General features: G+C 36.5%; 2 protein-coding genes across 10 annotated transcripts in view; one reads left to right on the plus strand and one right to left on the minus strand.

Moving 5' to 3' along the window:
- Window positions 1-842: 842 nt before the first annotated feature.
- Window positions 843-21,142, minus strand: part of LOC139132023 (uncharacterized protein DDB_G0286299-like) — a 46,224-nt gene continuing 25,924 nt past the window's right edge. For 5 of the 9 annotated variants that reach the window (XM_070698383.1, XM_070698384.1, XM_070698379.1 and 2 more), the window contains 10 exons: window positions 20,523-20,753; window positions 17,396-17,564; window positions 16,275-16,416; window positions 14,868-15,032; window positions 13,554-13,592; window positions 12,321-12,393; window positions 11,471-11,601; window positions 8,868-9,018; window positions 6,815-7,878; window positions 843-5,707 (listed from right to left, as the gene is read on the minus strand). In XM_070698383.1, coding sequence (XP_070554484.1) covers window positions 5,378-5,707; window positions 6,815-7,878; window positions 8,868-9,018; window positions 11,471-11,601; window positions 12,321-12,393; window positions 13,554-13,592; window positions 14,868-15,032; window positions 16,275-16,416; window positions 17,396-17,564; window positions 20,523-20,616 — 2,358 coding nt within the window. In that variant the 5' untranslated portion in view covers window positions 20,617-20,753 and the 3' untranslated portion in view covers window positions 843-5,377. The remainder of the gene's footprint in view (window positions 5,708-6,814; window positions 7,879-8,867; window positions 9,019-11,470; window positions 11,602-12,320; window positions 12,394-13,553; window positions 13,593-14,867; window positions 15,033-16,274; window positions 16,417-17,395; window positions 17,565-20,522; window positions 20,754-21,142) is intronic. The other 4 variants (XM_070698385.1, XM_070698387.1, XM_070698382.1 and 1 more) reach the window with 1 other exon arrangement.
- Window positions 15,479-21,142, plus strand: part of LOC139132026 (UPF0462 protein C4orf33 homolog) — a 40,840-nt gene continuing 35,176 nt past the window's right edge. The window contains exon 1 of the mRNA XM_070698397.1: window positions 15,479-15,507. The gene's annotated coding sequence lies outside the window, so the exon portion shown is untranslated. The remainder of the gene's footprint in view (window positions 15,508-21,142) is intronic.

Consider the following 21,142-nt stretch of genomic DNA (forward strand, 5'->3'; position numbering starts at 1 on the left):
GACTTTTTATAGTTATCCTAGTTAATACTCAAAGTCTCTGTCCAGTCACACGCCATACATATACATGGTACTTACAGCGCCCTCAAACAGCCGATATTGTCAAACTATCGTTTTACTAACATATTCACACTCCACACAGTAGTGGTGCTGTCACTAGCCTCTTTCACCACAGGATTGAGGTGACAAGGCATGAAAAATGCAGCATTCAGTACTCAGCAGTCCTTTCCTTCACTGGTTCAGATTATACCATCAACACTGAGAGCTGTTAATTAACATGGCTCTGCTGAATGTCTCACAGCACCGTCAAATGTCTGTCACTTCAATATCTGCACGTTTTATCAAAACTGGTAACCCAATTTTCAGAACTGTATCACTAATTACAATATTCAAATTAGCATTTAATTGGCATGATGCTCAAAATATTATCCTTTCTTGCATATTACAAGTTATATGGCAAGTTTCATCATAGTGGTATATAACACTATGGTCATTATGCGTCCCATAGACAACCATATAATGGAAAAGTTAACAACTTTGATAACTTCATTAATATGCATAGGCATGCCCACCAAAATCTAAGCATTTCTTGCCATTTGATATCTGAAGCTATGTACAAAATTTGGTTGAAATCTGTCCAGCCGTTCTTGAGATATTGTGTATACAGACAGACACTCACACACACACACACACAAACATCACTAAACCATAAGCCCATGCACGTGTGACTCACGTGAGCTAAAAATAAGGATTGTGATGTTTAAACAGATGTGCGTCCACACCTCCATGTGTGTCTAGTTCTGTGTGTGCATGAGAGGGAGGAAAGGAGAGATTAAAAATGCAAATTTTTGACTATTACAGAAAACTTTCAATGGTATTAATTTATTGACAATTATTTCTGATACATTTTCTGAAATCAAAGTGTTCTACAAAGTGACACAAACAAAAATATTGCAACACATTGACTGAACATCTTTCTTCTTCATTAGCTACTACTGTGTGTGGCTAAAATCAGAACATGTTGCACAAACCACATCTATGGTAAAATTATATACACAAAGCAAAGTGATGTTCCTGGGACTTCTTTATAATAGAGTACAATGTTAAAGTTTCAAATGATAATGTGAATAAAAATGAAATAATTCTGCACTCTTGCTTGCTTTGCATTTTAATGACCCAATTCATTTGGTGAGAAAAAAAGGATGTGATAAAATTACAACCTTGGAAAGAGAACATAAGCTCATCAGCTGTCAGTACAATTTAGCAGTTTTGCAAAAGTTGCAACACGTGCCCCAAATTAAAGAAGTGTCCAATGCATGAACACAATTCCCACTATAATAAAGTCAACTCGGAGATTCTAAATACCACTGGAATAAACTCATTTGGCCGGCTGCACACTTTGCTGAAGGTCATCATGTCCTTGCACAGGATTGGTCAATTCGCTACATTGGGTCACATGATCAACTGATCTGTAGTGAATTGTGAGATAACCATGTACGCAAATAATGCAAATAAATTTCTTTTGAGGTCATCTACAAGCACGGATAACTTATTTGCATAAAAACTCACATGAAGAATGTTAATACTGTGTACCAATATTTACAACTGCAGTGCATCTTGGGATTAAAACTGTCTATCATTCATGGTTAAAACTTGCCCTTTTTTGTTCAATGTCAAAAAATAACACAAAAATATCTTGCATACATATTGGAACAAATGCAATGTGTGTTTCTCAGAGTGATACCTGTTCACATGACAGAAGGCAGCGCCCCCTAGAGGCAGGTACAGAGACACTGCCATTTTGGCAAACCATTACTTGTAACAGTAAATGCGTTTGCAAAGATATTCATCTTATTGGTCTTATCAAATTGAATAAGTCAAATACACGAAAGTGGGAGAAAAATGTAGAAACATATTTTCATGATTCAATGCTACAGGTACTTGACCTGGTGTGTATGGAAATACATGGATGAAATAATGAATGAAATCACAGTATACAGTTGCTCCCAGTAGACCTGGCTGGATATACTTCAATAAAATCTCATAGTTGTATTCACCTTGTACAAAGACATCTGATTGAATTTGGGCCAAAAATACTGGAAATCTCAGCGGATAAATTTAAGTACAATGTACCATGAAAACTAAACATTTGAAATAGTATCGTTTTGAATCACTGAGTTTGACTGCACGTATTCCTGTGCAAAGCTTCAATGACATGATGATGTAATGATTCACTGAACTGAAGAGGCAGTGAGTCAATGAAATGATGCAATGATTCAATGAAATAATGCAAGGACTCAATGAAATGCTGATTCAGTGAAATGATGATGCAATGATTGGATGACCTAATGATGGAATGATTCAATGAAATGATACAATGATTCAATGAAAAGATGCAATGATTCAATGAAATGATGATTCAGTGAAATGATAATGCAATGATTGAATGAAATAATGATTTAATGATTCAATGAAATGATACAATGACTCAATGAAATGATGATGCAATGATTGGATGACCTAATGATGGAATGATTCAGTGAAATAATGCAAAGATTTATGAAAAGATGCAATTGAATTAATGATTTAATGATTCAATGAAATGATACAATGATTCAGTGAAATGATGATTCAATGAAATGATGCAATGACTCAATGAAATGATGATGCAATGATTGGATGACCTAATGATGGAATGATTCAATGAAATGATAATGCAATGATTAATGAAAAGATGCAATGATTCAATGAAATGATGATTCAGTGAAATGATAATGCAATGATTGAATGAAATAATGATTTAATGATTCAATGAAATGATACAATGATTCAGTGAAATGATGATTCGATGAAATGATGCAATGATTCAATGAAATTATGATGCAATGACAATATACAGACATCTTGCAGTGGTGAAGGTGATGCAAGACACTATCTGAATACCAGAAAAAGTTTTTAAAAAGCAGTTACGGTGCTGCTTGGCATAAAAAAACGAACAAAAGTGGCAACTTAATAATCTTGTTTTTTAAATATTGTACATTATGCAGTGAAATAAATTGCTTGACAATTTTCCTAAATGAAAACATCCTAACATTTTTCTCCATAAAAAGTATGGCACTACACCCATTTTGGCAGTTTGGTACATTTATTACAAAGAGACAGGGTTACATTCATTTTAAAATGTAAAGCTTATAATCATAAGACTTCTTTATATATAGGTCTACCTAAGTTACTTTACAAAAAGCTAGTGAGCCTTCTAGAATAGTGAAAATAAACAAATACAAGAAGGAACTGAGAAAAACCTAAAATTTAAAAAATAATGCTCATCTACTCTCATTAAAGAACTACAGACAATCAGTTTGTTTAGCAAATACATGCTTTTGCAGAATTGAAATTTAATCTGACAGAAAAGGAGGCAAAAAGTAACATGATCTGAAACACAGCCTGAGGGAAGAGGCTTAAAGGTATCTGCAAAAATTTATATCACTGTAGTTGACATGTAATACCAAATGGCATGTGATGCCAAATGCAATGCTTGTGATCAGCTCGTACGAACCAATACTGGGGATTTTCAAGGTCCACAGAACTGCCGTTGCCTTGGAAACAGATTACATATTGATAACATTTTAAAACTAATACTATAAAGCACATTGGATAGAGATTGAAATTAAAAGATGATAAAATTATCCTGAATTGAGGTAAGGGTAATAGCATATTTACCAATAATACTGTCAGAAAGATCACTAAAAGAACGTAAAAGTACAAATGTTATGTAATCTCCTTGGTGGACATAATTTTGAACCTCCTGAGGCTGAGAGGATCTAGGAAACTAGTCTGTAGCTATCTGATCATGAATTCTGATGAACAATAAAGTTTGATCTGTAACTCATCAAACAGAACACTTCTGACTGTTTTCAGAATCTGTCCTCCGTATTTCATCCTATGAATCATTAAAACATAAAATAGTTGTCAGGTTTACCTCTTGGAAAGTCACCCATCACAAAATGGAATTTGTAAAGCTCATGACAAAGATATCACATGATTATGTATGTACATATTCAGTCAATAAAACATGTGTTTTGTCCACAGTATAATAGATTACTGCATGTAAATTTGAGATTTTGGTGAAATTGCCACGTCACATCTATTTTTTTTTGGCGATTGATTTGGCATTGTGTAAAATTCATCTAAAGTACATCTTATAAACGAAGAAATGCATCTACTGTAATAGAGAAGAGGCTAAACATGTTGCAAAAACTGTACAAGCGAAAAAAATGAAACAACCACTACAGGTGATGTTTGAAGTTGTAGTTCTGCTCACCTTGACATTGATGTTTGTGATAATTTAGTTTTTTGGTCTGTGTATTAGATCACAGTGTAAAAGCTGAGCATACATATACGGCTATACAATCCATCCGATAGGTGTATTGCTTGCAATGTGTACTCTCTTCATTTCAGTCTTGGGGTCACATATACGTACGACAGCATTGAAGAGTATCTGACCAGCTGGTCAATGAAAGATTTCTGATGCACCCAGACATTATTTCCTATGTAAGATACTTCTCATCAGTATTTTAAAATGCAATTTGGCATGAGTTAAAGTTGGCACAAACACTTGTAAACCCGATTACTCATTCTTATGAAGTGGCACATAGAAGAATCAAATCTGCAGTAGGATCTGATTAGACATACCGCTAAAAATCTGCATCAAAAAATATAAAATTTACAAATCTTGTTCATTTCTCATCTTTGCAGTTCATTATCACATCACTATCTGTTATGATGCAGTGTGTCCAAATTGAACAGGCTACCTCTAGTTTAAAAACAATCATTTCTAAACTAACATTTTTGTCATCTGGTTGAAAACTGAAAACTGAAAAAATGATAATTATATTACTCTAGTGTATCAGATCATCCCAAAGTTATGGTTAAACAATACTGAAAGTAAAAATAAATATTAGTTGCAATTATTTTCTATTTGATTGTCATATCACATCTTTTTCTCATCCAAAGATTTAAACTTGATACGAGTTTTAACCATCATACACTAAAAACACTAGAAAATTAAAAGAAGATTACATGGAAACAGGGAGAATACATCACTTGTCATTCTGACAGTTTTGTCAAAACAAAGCCAAAGTATGAAAATTGCCACCGCCAGAACATAATCATTTAAAAAGCAGAATCTTAATAACAAATTCTGGCAAGCACCAAACATCATCTTAGACTTACAGCGCTGTAACTGATTTGGATAATTTTCGTAACTGTGCATACTCTATACTCATTACAAAGGATTACATGTTCTGCCATACTGCCAAATATGACTAAACTTTTTCCTTCTTTTGTTTTAAAAAAGTACTTCATTCTGTCCCCTAATGCATCACACATCAATCTGTTTAGCTTTGACCTCTGACCCATGGAGTCTACAGTAGATCAAATCCTGCACCAGCATTAAGTTTCCAATCATGAGAGTGCGGTTGCACACTTTACACTTTTGGCAAGATTTATGGAAAACCTTTCCGTCACTCTTAGCCATCTCAGCAATGTAGACGCGGTTGCCGCAAATGATGCACTTTTCAGTCTTGGGCGCCACAAACGTCTTGCGGCTGTTAGAGCTGGGTTTCTTGTTGAGTTCATTCTTTTGCTGTTCCTGTGATGACTCACTCTTGAAGCTGTGAAGCCGGTCTGATATCGATCCCATAGGTTTGGCCTGGAGAAAGAATGACACAAAAACCATAAGGACCATTTACGCAGTTTCTCTATTACAAGCTTACAATGCTGTCCTCCCTTTCAACTGATGTGGTTTAACCCTCATGGCTTTTAAAGGAAAGACCAAACCACTTAAAAGGAAAATTTTAATCAAATGAAATAAGTTCATCAAGCTTGCATTCGCCAATTCAAACAAACAAAACCAACTTCCTTTTATGCCTAAGTAGGTGAACTGGAACGCAGATGCACAGCAACTGAAATTCATACCATACTCTCAGATTTATACAGGTACCGGTAGATATCATTGAATTAAAACTTCTGTTCAGTCAGTTTCTTTGTTAATTTCAATCTTAAATTGTGTAGTGTAAAGGAAATAAATGTTAAGATTTCTCTGGTAATCAATGTAGAGCAATGCAAACTGCATTAACAACTTATGTTTGAGCATAGTACAAATGTGGTATTCTTTAGAATAAAGTTATCAGTGACTGAAGAAGCCATAAACATATCAAATGCTTGCATATGATTTTTCCTGTCATATCCAGTCATAAAAATCATATCCTGGGGTTTTTTGGACGACACAGGTGCAACAAAAATTTCCCCATTTTACCGTAAAATGAGTCTGTTATAATTGTTGAATAGGGGCTCTTTCTCTTGAAAAGCACTAAATATTTAATACTATTAAAATATGGCATTTAGAAAGATACACATAACTTCTGTTTGCAGATGTTGAAAAATCTCACCATGGTATTATGTGTACTGAACAAATTTGCCACACTTCAAGGTTTAACAAGTTTGTACAAATCACACTGACTCATGATTTATGGGTAGCTATGTGAAAATATTACCAGTAAACTACTGTTTGCTTTTTGCACAAACACACACCAAAATGAAAGCTGGATAAATATGTCATAACTATTACAGTAAACATGTGGAAAAGTAAAATATAAACGTAAGGTTGTCATATTGAGGAAACATGAGAGTAGTTCTTTTCCTGATATCATCTGCAACAGTTCTAATTCCTGACCCTTGTCCTCTTCATTCCACATTGAAAACACTTCAATACCCTGACTAACATATAAAGAAAACTCTAGACAAAAATCATCCTTACCTTGTCTTTGGATTCATCACTTTCTTTCTCATTTTCCTTCATTTGCTCGGTTTGGGATTTCTCAGTCTCCTTTGTTTGCTCAGTTTTGGATTCCGTATCTTCCTTTACCTCTGTCTCCGTCTCCGTCTCCTTCTCTTCTTTATCTTCTCTCTCTTGCCGCCTCTGCTTTGCCATGGCAACCCACATCGGTACTCCATTGGCTGTCTCTTCCGATGCCCTCCTTTCACTGAAGGTTCGGATCTTGAGGTGTGCAGGATCCTTCTCCCGCTCACTGAAGGTTCTAATCTTGATTCTGGCTTTGTCTGACTCTTTCTGCGTGGGAAGAATAATTCTTGGCATTGATGTTGCAACTTTCTCTTCCTTATTCTCCTTGTTTTCGGTTTCAGTTGGTTCAATTGCTTTTTTCTTCGATGCTCTGAAACCTTCTCTCTTTTTCTTGGTTTCCTCTGATGTGTCGTCCTCTCCTGCCACTTCACTACTTGGTGAAACTATAATAACTTCTCTAGTTTGTTGTTTTTGTGGCTCAATTCTCTCTATTTTCAACTTTCTTTCCACCACAGTAACAAGCCTGCTTGTTTCCACGGTGTATTTGTTCTGATTTTCCTTCTCTTGCTGTTCAGCACTGAGATCATTGACAGGTCTTTCAAACGTAGCAGATCTGTGCCGCAGTTCTGGAATCTCAAAACTACCTCTTTTGACCTGTAGTTCTCTTGGTTCAAAACTAGCTGACCTCAGTCTTTGTTCAGGTTTTTTCAGACTTGTGGATTTTTCAACGTCTTGTTTTTCTTCTTCAGTCAGACTCTTTCTCTTGTCCTCAGTGGATTTTTCATCTTTCGATTCCTGCAGACTTATTTTACGTTCCTTAAACTCCACAACTTTTTCCTCCTGATCAGGAACGGCAAGCTTTACAGTCTCTGAACTTTGCACTGTTGTCTCTTCCTCTACTACATCTGGTTCCTCAACTTTCAACATATCAAGTTCTTTTATTTCAGCAACGGGAGCAACCACAACTTCCTTGGTAGTGGTGGATGTCTTTGTAAGACTTTCCCTTTTAATGGTGATTTCTGTGACAAGAAAAGCTACAGTTATTGACGCACACTTTATGTTACTGACCTAAAACCTCAGAATCGTGTCTGTTTGCAGCAATCTTTTTATGTGTTGTATGAATGAAATGTAAACATCTGCCAGATAGATCATTTTGTCTTTCTGCTTCAAGCAAAGATATTACAGAATGAAAGTAGAAAAAGCTGTCATGTGACTTGAAGGGCGCCCTCTCTTACAAAGACAACTGATCACTTACACCTACATGCATTCTCATTCTTTATCAGAGCAAAAGACGAAGGTAAACTGTCTGTAGTTCTTCATGAAACTTTTTCTCATAAATTCATGACATTCACAGAACTTTCTCTTTAACCTTTCAGCACTGTAATTTCCTGCCCCCAAAATATCAGGGCAACATCTTACCAACTTTTATGAATTTTTTGTAATTTTTTCAATGATTTTGGACTTAATGGACATAAATTTTCACGGGCAACACTTTTTGACCAAAATGTGGGAAAAATCAGAAAAAAAATTATCTACATCTGAAAGAAATTGTTGGCTTTATACTGTATAAAGGCAACAAAATCGACTTTCGCAACCAAAGGGTTAATCTTTTCAAGAGTCTGTAACTTCATTCAAAGATGGTCAGTTATCAAATCTACATGCATTTCTCAATAAGTTTTCACTTTGAATTTTTTCTAACTTCTTCATTCAATATTGACAACACTCTGACTGTATTTGTGTCAATATCTACATAAAACATACATACATACATACATACATACATACATACATACATACATACATACAGACGCCACAGACTCACCATATAAGCTCTTTTTGGTATTTATATACGTACCAAATATGAGCTAATAAAAAATATACGTTACAGTACTGCTCAATGCTACACTGTTGCTGTAAGACACATGACATTGAGAACTTCAAAATATTTGGTGCAAGTATTAATTTCAAGGTTGTGAATCTGCCCAGCTTTGGCTATGTCAATATCTACCTCGGCTAAACTCCATAGAGGATTTCTTTTCCTTTTCTTCAATCTTTTCCACTGTAAGACTAGATACAGTAGTTGTCTTTTGCACCGCATCGTCTTCAGTTTCCTCTATCTCTTCAGGAGTGTTTGGCAGTTCAGATCTGGACCCTGACCTCTGTGTGAGGTAAAAGAAGGTCATGTGAGAAATAAGACTACAAATTCTTGTCCTGACTTTCTCGAGATTTCATTGCTCTATCAAAATCAGTGTTTTCTCCACAGCATTTAATCCTACATTTTTAGTCAACCAGTAAACACTAATTGACGTTATCTTAAAGGGCCTATGACATGCCCATACAACCAAACGTAATATCACTTTTTGGGTCTTGAAGTTAGCTTACGTCACTACCTTGCATTGCGTATCGCTCCCTTTGTCCAGATAAAAGGCAAGTAAAAGTTACAGGTGGGCATGTACCCCTAGCCCAACTCGTTCAACTTTTTTCGGCTTTTCAAAGTTCACCCAACGACTTATCTTCATATGGGCAAACAGTCTTTCACACCTTCGCAAATCTCATGTCCATAAGGGTGTGAGGTAAGGACTTCCCTTACTCAGTATGTACACCCAGCGCGCAGGCACAAGAGAGCATCGTAGTACCTAAATGTTTTAGTTTGCTCTTAGTGACATGGTCTTTTCACGAGATCACCAACAGTGTCGCGGCGCACATGTTGCGTACAACTGATCGCCGCGCCAATCAAGTAAATTAAAATGACTTGTCAGGCTATCTGATTAGGTGTACTATGCTTCGTGCCAAATATGGAAAATAAACATTACAAGAAGGATGACAGTCAATGTCACATCCTCATTCATCGAGAAACATTTGTGTGGCAGCAAGCTTCCCGTATCTACACAACGGTGAAGACAGCGATTCATAATGGCGACCCAACAATGCAGTGACAAGCTTTCTTTGTTTTTCTTCATCAAAACATGTACAAAATAGGCCTAAACACATCACTTTTTGTAGGATTCGTTTGCTCTGAAAATGTACAGGAACATGGGATTGTCTCGTGCTCCAAGAAAATGATACACTCAGTGTGACAGTTTTCAGATGACCTCAGTTTTCGGACATTTAATGACATGCTGTTCGTTGTACTCACTTCGCTCCGTATTAATAACGTTTTACAAGTCATATAACAGCATATTAAGTCAGGTGACGCTGCTGTCTCGTTTTGAATAGTTATTTTTTCAGTAGAAGCTATTTCAGGCTACACCGTACGATAAATGGTGTCGAAAGCAACACACAGAGACAGCCCCATGCTTGATATGTAAGCACCATACAAGTCGAAATATAGTTGCATCGTCCATGGATTGAACGTAACTAATATATCAGGAAATTTTCACAAACAGTTTTCTAAACACATCGAAATTTAAAATTAGGGGTTTGAGGTTTCAAAATATCAATATTTAGCCCCTATAATCACATTCCACATCAAAGTCCAATAACTGCGATAGCAGTCTGATTGCTACGCACTCAAAATGGTGTCAACAATTTGGCAACTTTGACCCCCTAAAATACCACTTCCGTCCTGTTAACGATTTTAGGATAAACAAAATAAAGTTTCGAATAGTATTGTAATAAAATTTCGTACTGCTCATCATTTATGAAATGGCTTTAGGCGAAATTCACTACCCTGTCTGAAAACTGTCACACTGAGTGTAGTTCTATCAAATGTCGATGTCCAACACAGCTACTGTACTGTACTGCAGCTACAACAGGCAATGCATGTTTTACTAATTGAACCGAAACACTCAGGTGTGGGATCGCTCCACTTTTTATAAAATAAAATCAACTGTGTCTTATTTCATACAAAGAGATGAAACTTGGCCTCATCATACTTTCAATCTGTCCGGGGCATTCTATTGCTTTGTCCACCGTGACTCTGATTTGGAGCCACTCGTCCAGGAAGCCTTGGGTTTAAATATCCTATGCACCTTCAAGCCAATTCCCCTCGAAATCACTTTCTGAATTCTGGTCAACACTGCCCTCGCTGGAGCAACTTGACAAGTCCCTGCAGCTGGACCACCAGTGTGGCTTTCTTGCCAGTGTTTATTGGGCGTCTGTGAGCACTGTTTATATAGCTGACATTGTTTGTAGCCTAATTTATGCAAGGACTGCTAAGCACACTTTCTTGTCAATAGCTTGGAACAAATAACGTCAATTGTACCTGTTGGCCAATATGCAAATACCGCTGCCTGGCTCGCGTGCGAAGAGGCCCCCTGATCACCAGGCATGAAAAAGGAGTCAAATTTCGCCATTCGCACACATCTTTCCGAACTGATACAATATGCAATCCATAGACAGGTCCCCTAGCTAATTTTTGAAGGGAAAAAATAAAAACTTTGGAAGTGATGTTTTGATCTTGAGTAGTGCGCCCTTTAAGTCATGTTGACAAGTAAATTAAATGATCAGAAAGTTCTGTGTAACACAGTTGGCTCTCTAGAGCTGTTTTGAGGCATACTCAACCCTCTTTTTCACATTTTTTCAACCAAATCATACCCCTGATAAGATATCCTGTGAATCTTGATGTTGACCATTAACAACCTTTCACCATGGAAACAACAGAATCATTACCTGGGCTGCAAGGCGGCTTCTGCTCGATGCTCTCCTTGCTTTTGGAGCAATAGATATCCTGTGTAGTGCGCCCTCATTGGTCAATATTGTACTACTTGATACAGAATCAAAATCTACATCACCAGCATTGGCTATTGGACAAAAGGAAAGAAAATTACATGAACAATTTGACTTTCCCTAATATCAAATATTTGATAACATTTGACTGAAATTATTCAAACAAGTTGAAAGTCGGAGGGAAATCAGCTCTATAGACTGGAGATTTGACCAAAGTGAGGAAAAATCCTCATATATACAAATTTTACAGGGCCAGTAGCTGTAACTTTTGATGATCTGTTTACTGTTTTTGTTTTAATGTCACTGCAGTTTCTTGTTCTACTCCCAAAAGCATAATTGGAATGTGCAGTATTCAGATTGTCAACTCAGCCTGAACATATGTAAACTGCAATGTTATTGTTGACTGAATTCTGGTTTGGATTAGAATTCAAATGTAAACAACAACAGTGCAGGCAACCTAAATAATAGATGCTTTGACACACTCTCCTGGCACACTTTGTACCCGAAGTGACTTAATGCAGTATTCCATCTTTTCTTGATATCAAAAAAGTCAAAAAAGAGCAACTTTTTCCCTTAAATCCTTATCATCAAAACACATTAGTTCCAGTAACTTTTCCCTCTTCACATTCCTTTCCACAGATCCACCTTTGCCATACAATACAATTAGCCTGTAGTGAAAATTGGATGTAAAGTAGGATAGAGAAAGTGAGGTTTTTCTACCACTTGGTGGCGCTTCTCACTATTGAATCTGGACACTGACACCCTTCCTCACAAAATACAAGTCTACACCTACCTGTACTCTTACTCTTTTTATAGCCATACATTTTTCTCTTTCTTCCACCAGGGGGTGATGAACTCAGGCTTTTCTGTCATCAAAACAGAATAAAACACTGAAATTCTGCATGAGGCAAAGAAACTCTTGGCATTAAAATGCAAATGCTTGTTTCATCTTTGAAATTAAACCACTTCATAAATTTTAGCGAGCTGAGCTATCTCAGAGTGATGTTTACCTTTTTTATTTTCTGAAATGAAGCTTTTTAATCACAATCCTTAATTGACATCGAAAACACAGAATTCCTTGGAAATTCTCCTTTCAAATTTTTATGATAGAATTTCTTCATAACTTGTATTTCCTTGCATTATCTGTTGTTAAAAATTGCGGCTGTGTGCAGTCACGGGGAGTTGTGCCAAGTGACAGAAGACTGATGTACGGCATGGAAGAATTACTACATTTCTACATTTCTTCAATGATTAATTTGAAAAAGATAAACACTGCCACAGTAATGTCAGACAGACCTTCAGTAAAACATAAAACCATGGTAAAATATCTGTAACTGGTTCATTGACATTGGCCTTCAATTGACAATAGTAGGCATTAAAGAGCTCACACAATTCATTGAACTACTGGTATCATTCATATAATGTACTGCACCTGACATGTAAACATTAAAAAAATCACACGTAAAAACCCTGTCACCACACCCATTGTTAGTCCTTGCAATTTAGAATGGTTAGTAGAATTATCAGTACATGGAAGGTTGTGTCATTCACAGGTACAGCAAATTCTTCACTTAATGCGTCCTTCACTTCACAGAACAAAGGACGACAAAACATCTGTAACTCTGGGAGAAGATTTTGATAAGGTGATAAAACAGGAAATCAATGATTTTGTGGACGGCAATTCTCATAAATCAGTGGTTGAATCATTAAAGATAAATGGATGGGGTTGGTCAGCTGAATATGCTAGGTGAACAACACAGTTATGTAATGCTATCAAGACACTACAACTCAGGGACTATTTGTTGCACCTCTTATTAGAATAAAATATCGGGGAAATTTGCACTCGGGGTCACACTTTAAAATTATGTTCAGCAAAAATAACTTGCAAAATTGTATTTCTGATGATGTAAAGAAAAAACAGAATACATAACGGGCACGAAACTAAGGATGAAAGGAAGAAAGCAGACAGATTTCACAACAGTTTAAAAAAACCACATTTAGATTGACACTGGAATATAGAAATTACCGTTCTCCGGGCTATAGGTAGTTTCTTTGTGATAAAAACCTGTCCGTTGTACAAACACAGATGACCATGACAGTGAAAAAAACAGAACACAGGTTACGTTGAGTATTAAACGATGGAGTTAATACAGATGAACAAAGTGATGGCGGCAGTGGTGATGATGACGATGATGATGATAGCGATGCAAGTGTCAAATGAAGGAGGTTGACGAGTGCAAAATGCAAAGAAAGAGCCGTAGAAGCAATGACAAGTAAGAATTACATGCAATATGCAAATCTGGTGATTTGATTGACTGCATAAAAGAGTAGTTATGGTTTCTTTGATAGCTCCTTACTGGCCAAAGGAAATAACCTTGCTCTGTTAGAATTATTTTTCCCAAATTCACCTGAAGGCAGTTTGAAGTGCTTTTCCATCGTAAAGACCTTAAGCATTTATTTTAGTGAGTCAATAGTGCTGATTGCAGAGTCAGTTTAGAAGAATGGTTATCCTACATTGATAAAATTATTTGGTGAACATTACCAGTGCAATTAAGAAAAACTGATTTATAGTATATGTGCCGTACAATTTCTAATTTTTTTCTCTATTATTGCTTGATTTGACAACAGCTCTGAAGTCGTATGTTTAACCCATCCTTTCTGAATGGATTCTCCTGGACCCATACAAAATAAGTGGATTATCCTACAGTCAGACAGATTTTGGGGATGGAGAGAAAGCAAGAATTGCTGGCCATTACTGGTGTGGCTAAGAATTGCTGGCCATTACTGGTGTGGCTAAGAATTGCTGGCCATTACTGGTGTGGCTAAGAATTGCTGGCCATTACTGGTGTGGCTAAGAATTGCTGGCCATTACTGGTGTGGCTAAGCATTTGACAGTCTGTGATACATTTTATTTCAATAAAATTATGGAAACAATCTCAACAATTTATTGACAGATAAAATGTAATATGTCAATAGAGCACACACCTCTTATCTACAAATCTCATTGATGTAAGTAATGTATTTTACATTTCTATGTTGATACATGCCGAGTACAGCTAAGGGACGCCAGCCTCGAACTGATGTTTTGTTACCATTGAAAACACTGACATGATTTAATGTCCATATTTATTTTGTAACGAACAATGTAAACAATCATGATACTGCATGTAGCAATGCAGGTGATATTTTGACACAATGTAACAGTACACATAACATCCTACACAGTAGCAACACTGGACACAAATTTGATATTTCAATTCTGGTTTGACAGTGACACATAATGTATGGCATTGCAGGGCCAAAATACATGTCATAGTTCATTGATGATGTGTTACTGTACCTCATCATCCATGCTGAGAATTCCACTGTCTCGTTTGTTGTCTCCTACCGGCTCACTTCGCTCATTCAACACATCTGATGTTAGAGTTACATCTGGAGTGTGTCCCAGACCATCGTCTTCCGAGCAAGATTCCACTCGTGACCGAAGCTTTGCCGACAGTTCACTCTACACAAAGAGAATTAAATACATACACTCAAGTTAAATTTGTAATGCACAGAAGACAAACTTGCGACTGGAAATTAATAAAGACACTACAAATAAACTTCGTAACTACCGTTAGATTAAATCCATCCATGAATTGCAAGCTGACTTTGTCTTGACAACTAGAATTGACCGTACAGCCACAGCCCCTATGTTAATTTTTCACTTTAACAACAACCACGGCACAAGGTACAGGATGGTCACTTGACACCAATGGACTGGCTACAGTCACTATATCACTGAATTTTAATCATTCATGTATTTGTTTATTCATTAATAGGATTTGGACCTTGTATTGCTGGTATAGGTGTACATTTTTATCTTGCTAGCAGAGAGCATGGCTGTAACATGGCTGTAACATGGCTGTAACATGGCTGTAACATGGCTGTAACATGGTGGTTGGTACATTCAGAAGACGACTGAAACATGACTCATTCAGGTGCGTCCTGTTTTCATTGCTATGGTTACATGTCAAAAACTGAAGTCAAAAGTATGAATTTTTCAGAGAGCTGCATTATAAAGCAGATTTTCTGTCACAGACAACTGTGCAAGCCGTCAAATTCCTGTGTCCCTTTGAACAAGGTCACCCTAGCTTATGCCTTCACTATTTCATTAGCCTGTCAGACTGCCTTTGATTTGTGAGGCTCTGAGTACCCCTGCCATTTTGACCTATGACCTTTGAGGGGCAACTGCAACCTTGGGGTTTGTGGCATTGACCTAGATAGCAGCAGGTATATATAGAGCAGTCTGCTGGGGTGGCAAGCACCATTTTAAATCACCAGGCCCGACATTTTTATCAAAGTAATTTATCAAACAAAACAGGACTGATACAGATCCAATTATTGTAATCATCCAAATATGAAATGATGAAAATATATTCTCATGAATCACATGACTAAGGGATGATTGGAATTTATGGTTTCTGAGTAATATGATGTATCTGCAAGGAATCAAGGATTGTGAAAATTATTACCCAATGGATTAGTCAAGCATCCATTCTCAGTATAGATTACATTGCATATGAGATATTACACGATGCAAAATGTAACAAAGAAAGTCCATGGTTATTTGTAACGTTTACGTTTGCTGACTTGGTTATTTAAGCTGACAATTTCAAATTCCTTCACCATGAACGACACATTTTTAGTAATTAGAATATCAAGAAGGAAATCAAGGAAAGTGATGACATAAAAAACTGTGACTCACACTAAATCCTGAAGGAATGTTTTCAACTGATATTGTGGTAGGTTGTAACGTTTGCTGACTTGGTTTCTGTTGGTCCGGGTTGAAAACACTGTCATGAGATAAACTCAACCCTGTCATACCAGACGCAGAGCCAGCATTCAATCTGAAATTGCAAGATGAGAGAATCTTATATCATGAATTCAGGAACACTGGTGACTCATACACTAATCAGGAATATGCGGTAAATAAACGAAAGGAAAAAATCAATTGAGTGGAATTCTGAGAGCAATGAAAACATTGATCTGTGGATGTATAATTGGTTACCAATGCACATTATATCAATTTGTAGAGTGAGATTTGGTAACAAATGAACACAATTTCACAAATGTTGATTTTTTCAGCTGTTAATAACCTGAGGAGGAGTAGAATAACTTTGATTTGAACGGAAGACAGCTGTATCATGAAAGTGAAAGCTACATTTCATTTCAAGGGAAAAGTTTCAATTAATCTGGATGAAGAATGGCAACTGTACAATTAATACACACAAGATAATATTTATTATTTGAGCATATCTTAGTCTACATTTGAGTTGAATGAAGTCATTCTTCAGATTAATTATTCTGAAGGAAATGAAATGTTTACAGTGTCACCATCGAAATTCTCTAATTGACATCTTAACGATCCAGACACAGCAAATAAGATTAGCAGTTCAATGATAATGATTACATACTAGCAAAATAAACATCCACTGGTATGTGGCATTTCATGGGCTAAAGATGTACATTTATATCTATTAAATGAAAATGAATTTCATCATGACTGGAACTTTGTCAGTCTGTTTGTTTCACTTAATAGAAAAAACTCCAGGAAGCAGAGTCATAGTTTTACATATGTTTTTCAATTCGTAAGAGTAATAGATTTACTTTAAAATGAAGTAAAAGCAGACAATCTTGGCAAAACTTTTTTTTGTGAATAATAAATCTTGGTACTGCTACAAGTATAATCACGATGAAACTGACAAGACTTTGTGTGTTGAGACTGAGGAACAGTATGACAAACAAACAAACAAGCAAGGAATAGAAAGACTCCCTAGCAAGGTGGACAAAACAGCCATGATCGCCTAGGAGAGTACATAAACTTACTTGTCATCATCTGCATTTGACAGCTCACTGGTTGACTTTGACAATGGCTCTGTAACACCAGCCTCTGCTTCAGTCTCCCCGAGAGATTTACTTTTTCTACCCCTCCATTTGAAAATTTTACGTATTGATTTCAGTTTTGGTGTCCGGAACCGTCGTTTCCGCACAACTTCTATGAGGGAAAAAATTGCAGATGCATAGATGATATAAGTTTGATATTTTGAAAATTCAAATGGACAACAGTGATCTCAATGACTTGGTTATTTCATTTTTAGTTACAGATGCAAAAAAGGGAAAAGAAAAGAAATCTGTGAAATATATGTTTTCATTGTACCTTGAACCCCCACTCATTAAAATACCAGATTTACCATTCAGGACACTATGGTACATTTAGGATGGGGGAGGGGAGGGTGAGGGTGAGGGGAGGGATCGTGTAGACCTTGCCAAAATAAGGGGATTTGGAACAATTGAGGCGGTTATATCTATGGCTTTTACAAAATTCATTGTTTCATCATGACTTTTGTGATGAAAATGCACAGCGTAAACCAATCTGCTACTGTTAAACGCTAGAATGGCATCTGTGAAAAGTTTCCCCCAATGATAATCTGACATGTCTTCACTTCAACAAAATGCTACAAAGAAGACTTATTAAAAATTAAAATCAAATTTGATTCAGGGGTAGAACAATGCGGTGTATGTTATGAAAGGTTATAAAATCAAGGAATAGGTTAAATTGTTATTTTGGGTTGATGCTCATAAAATGTACATGTCTTGTTTCCTGGCTGTCAATAGTTACCGGCAAGTATGTAAGGCTTTCAACACCGGAATCAGAATGTTGATTGGTGTAATCCCTATGCAGGAGGGAATTCCCTTTCAGTTTTGATAGGTTGGATTTGGTTTTGCCGCACTGTCAGTTTTGGATGGGATTTAATACTAAAATGTGCCGGTTTTGTTGTTGCTTTAATGTCAATGGGCACCAGTCAGTGTATCCCACTGTAATCAGGAAATGACGGGATTGGATGGCGTCACATTTAAGGAATATTCCACTCTGAGTATTTGATAGGCATGGAATGACAGGCAGGCATGTCTGGCCATATTGCAAGAATCTCACAATTCAACAGCCTAGATGAAATATTGCAACTGGAATACAGTGTATATTTTGGATCATTTCGTAAACAAGCAAATTTTGGAAAAATCTCAATTATCTGATAGTAATAATTGAAATATGTCACGTAAGAAATCAACTCTGATCTCTTTGTATTAAGGTGATGGCTATATAGTATATGATTAAAACAAGATAAAGCAAGGATGGAGATGCCCTAAGTGGGTATAGTATTTCATATTAATCACCAGTGACAAAAGGAATAGGGCAAGGGTAGGAGTGCATAGTGAGACACCCCTTGTTAAAACCATTTTTAGTCTGTCTTTAAAGGTTTGTAGCTACTGATTTTTTGCTTTTGCCAAAAGACGATACATTTTATTGACAAAATATTGTACATTTTATCAACCACTAGTTTCATCACACTACCAGTGTTTTTAGATAATAGGAGAGGTCAAGCTGCATTGTTTCAGACCATCATCAGAGCATAAGCTATCAATCCCATGCTATCTGTAGATTTGTGATGCAACACAGCAAAGTATATTGTAGCCAATCACAAGATGGGTAACATAAGAGACATTTGGGAATAACAATGCACTTCACATTGCACAAACAAATCCATGTTGGTAAAACACTCTGATCTGATCTGGTTGCTTTGTGTTCTTTGCATACTACACTGCCTTTTGAGGTCAAGTCTTACATGTAGGTATCTCTTTACAAGATATTCCATTAATACCACAGATCTTAGAATGGGTCTGCTTCCCGGTGGACTTCCAGGAACAGAAAATAGCTGTTTTAACAGTTGAGTTTTGGCAATACAGTGTAAATATATTTGGTATTCTTGTGATTTAAAAAAAAAATTTAGATTGTTACTCGATATGAATCCAAAGTAATTTTGCTTTTCCATTGTATCCTAAAACAGCTGAATGAAGTTTTCATTTACATCTCAAGGCCACCCCAAAGGTGGTTACATCTGATATTTTGTGTCATGTACAAAATGAGTGAATGACGATAAAAACTTCATTCATTCTAAAACAGCCTGATGTTGAAGGTAATAAAGAGTTCAGGTTGTTACACATGTAAGGATGCAATAATGTCAGACAATTGGTGAATCTGTCATGTGGAATGAAATTAATAACTATTCAAAAATTCAATTTTGCTCATTCTTGTGGACAGATGTTGATTCATTCAGTTGCATCAAAACAGATTATTTGATACAATGGGGTTAAACAGACTGAGTCAGTATAGGATTATGTTTCAATTGATGACAGAATAGACAATCAGTTTCTCAATAAAAACTTACAATACATGTAAATCTAAAGCAAAAAAATTTTTTTTCTTCTGTAAAGCAGACTTTGCTACATGTTTAGACAATATGAACTGAGACAGCTGGTGTCAACTTATCATGGAATATGTCTGTATTCAACATTCCGGTACAATTCATGGTATTCAACATTCCGGTACAATCGATGACCAAACACCGGTACCATAACATCCCCTAGATGTACAGATGGAATACTGTGTCAGGGAACTGATGTCTCATAACTCACTATCCGTGGACTTTGAAGTCCACGGATAGTGAGTTATGAGACCTCAATTCTCTGACAGAGTATTCCATCTAGGGAATGTATGTCATTGGCTCCCGGACAAGTGCAATGCCAGGATTTGTGATTTACAAGGAAAATTCTTCATTTAAACGTCAAGGGAGAGTGGGCTCTTTGAAATGTTTGAAAAGGTTGATACTATGAAGAAAGAAGGGAATGCTATAAACCCAATCAGGACACTGTGTGTACTGCTAAATAAATTAAAAACAAATGGTGACTGTGATTTACAAACACATCAGGGTGCATGAGTCAACTGATTCACTGTAATGTTCTTCTATCCCAAAGTCTACCAAGCTAAACATTTCATCTTTGAATATCATATAACCCTAGTATCCAATGTCTTTATAGAGCAAATAGCTGAATTGTGACTATCAAGTATAAGATTTCTCAAAGTATGTACATGATATCATTTCGGGAATATCCTTACCAGCAGGTTCACTATCTTCTTCATCACTTGTCTTTGGTGCTGGATTATCTACTTCTATGCTACTTATTCTCTGCGTGGTCCCTGCGCTAGCCATCTTGGATCCTAACACATCCCTTTGGTAGCGATAGCGATAACTGCCTGAGAATACCTCGGCTTTCGGAAGCTGTTTGTTCCGGTTTTCCTCCTTGCTCTCCTCCTTGCCTTCCTGTAGCTTCTCCTCTGTGTCAGAGTCTGGAATGGAATCAGGAAAGGAAGGGAAAAGGTCAGGGATTCAGTTCACTACAAACTGAAAGCACTCACACTGGAGAGAGAATGATATACTCTGAAGTTTTTTTATAATGGATAAGAAACCTTTCTCTGTTTCTTCTGAGATAACATTTCTTGCTGGCAAATGGGGAAACAGGATGACATATTTCTTGAAGGTTTCATGATGGGTTGTTACCATGACAACAGGCAGGAAACAACAATGTTGCTAACTTACTCTTGTGACCCTCAAAGAGAAGTTAGGCTTCAATATCTGCTCAGTGTAAAACTAAAAGCGAAAAAGTGAATCCCTAAAAACTGGACAAATACCCGTTGATTACCGGTACATACATGTATAGTTTGTTAGTTTCTGCCAC

Source organism: Ptychodera flava, chromosome 4 (genome assembly GCF_041260155.1).
Source record: "Ptychodera flava strain L36383 chromosome 4, AS_Pfla_20210202, whole genome shotgun sequence".
NCBI classification, from domain to species: domain Eukaryota; kingdom Metazoa; phylum Hemichordata; class Enteropneusta; family Ptychoderidae; genus Ptychodera; species Ptychodera flava.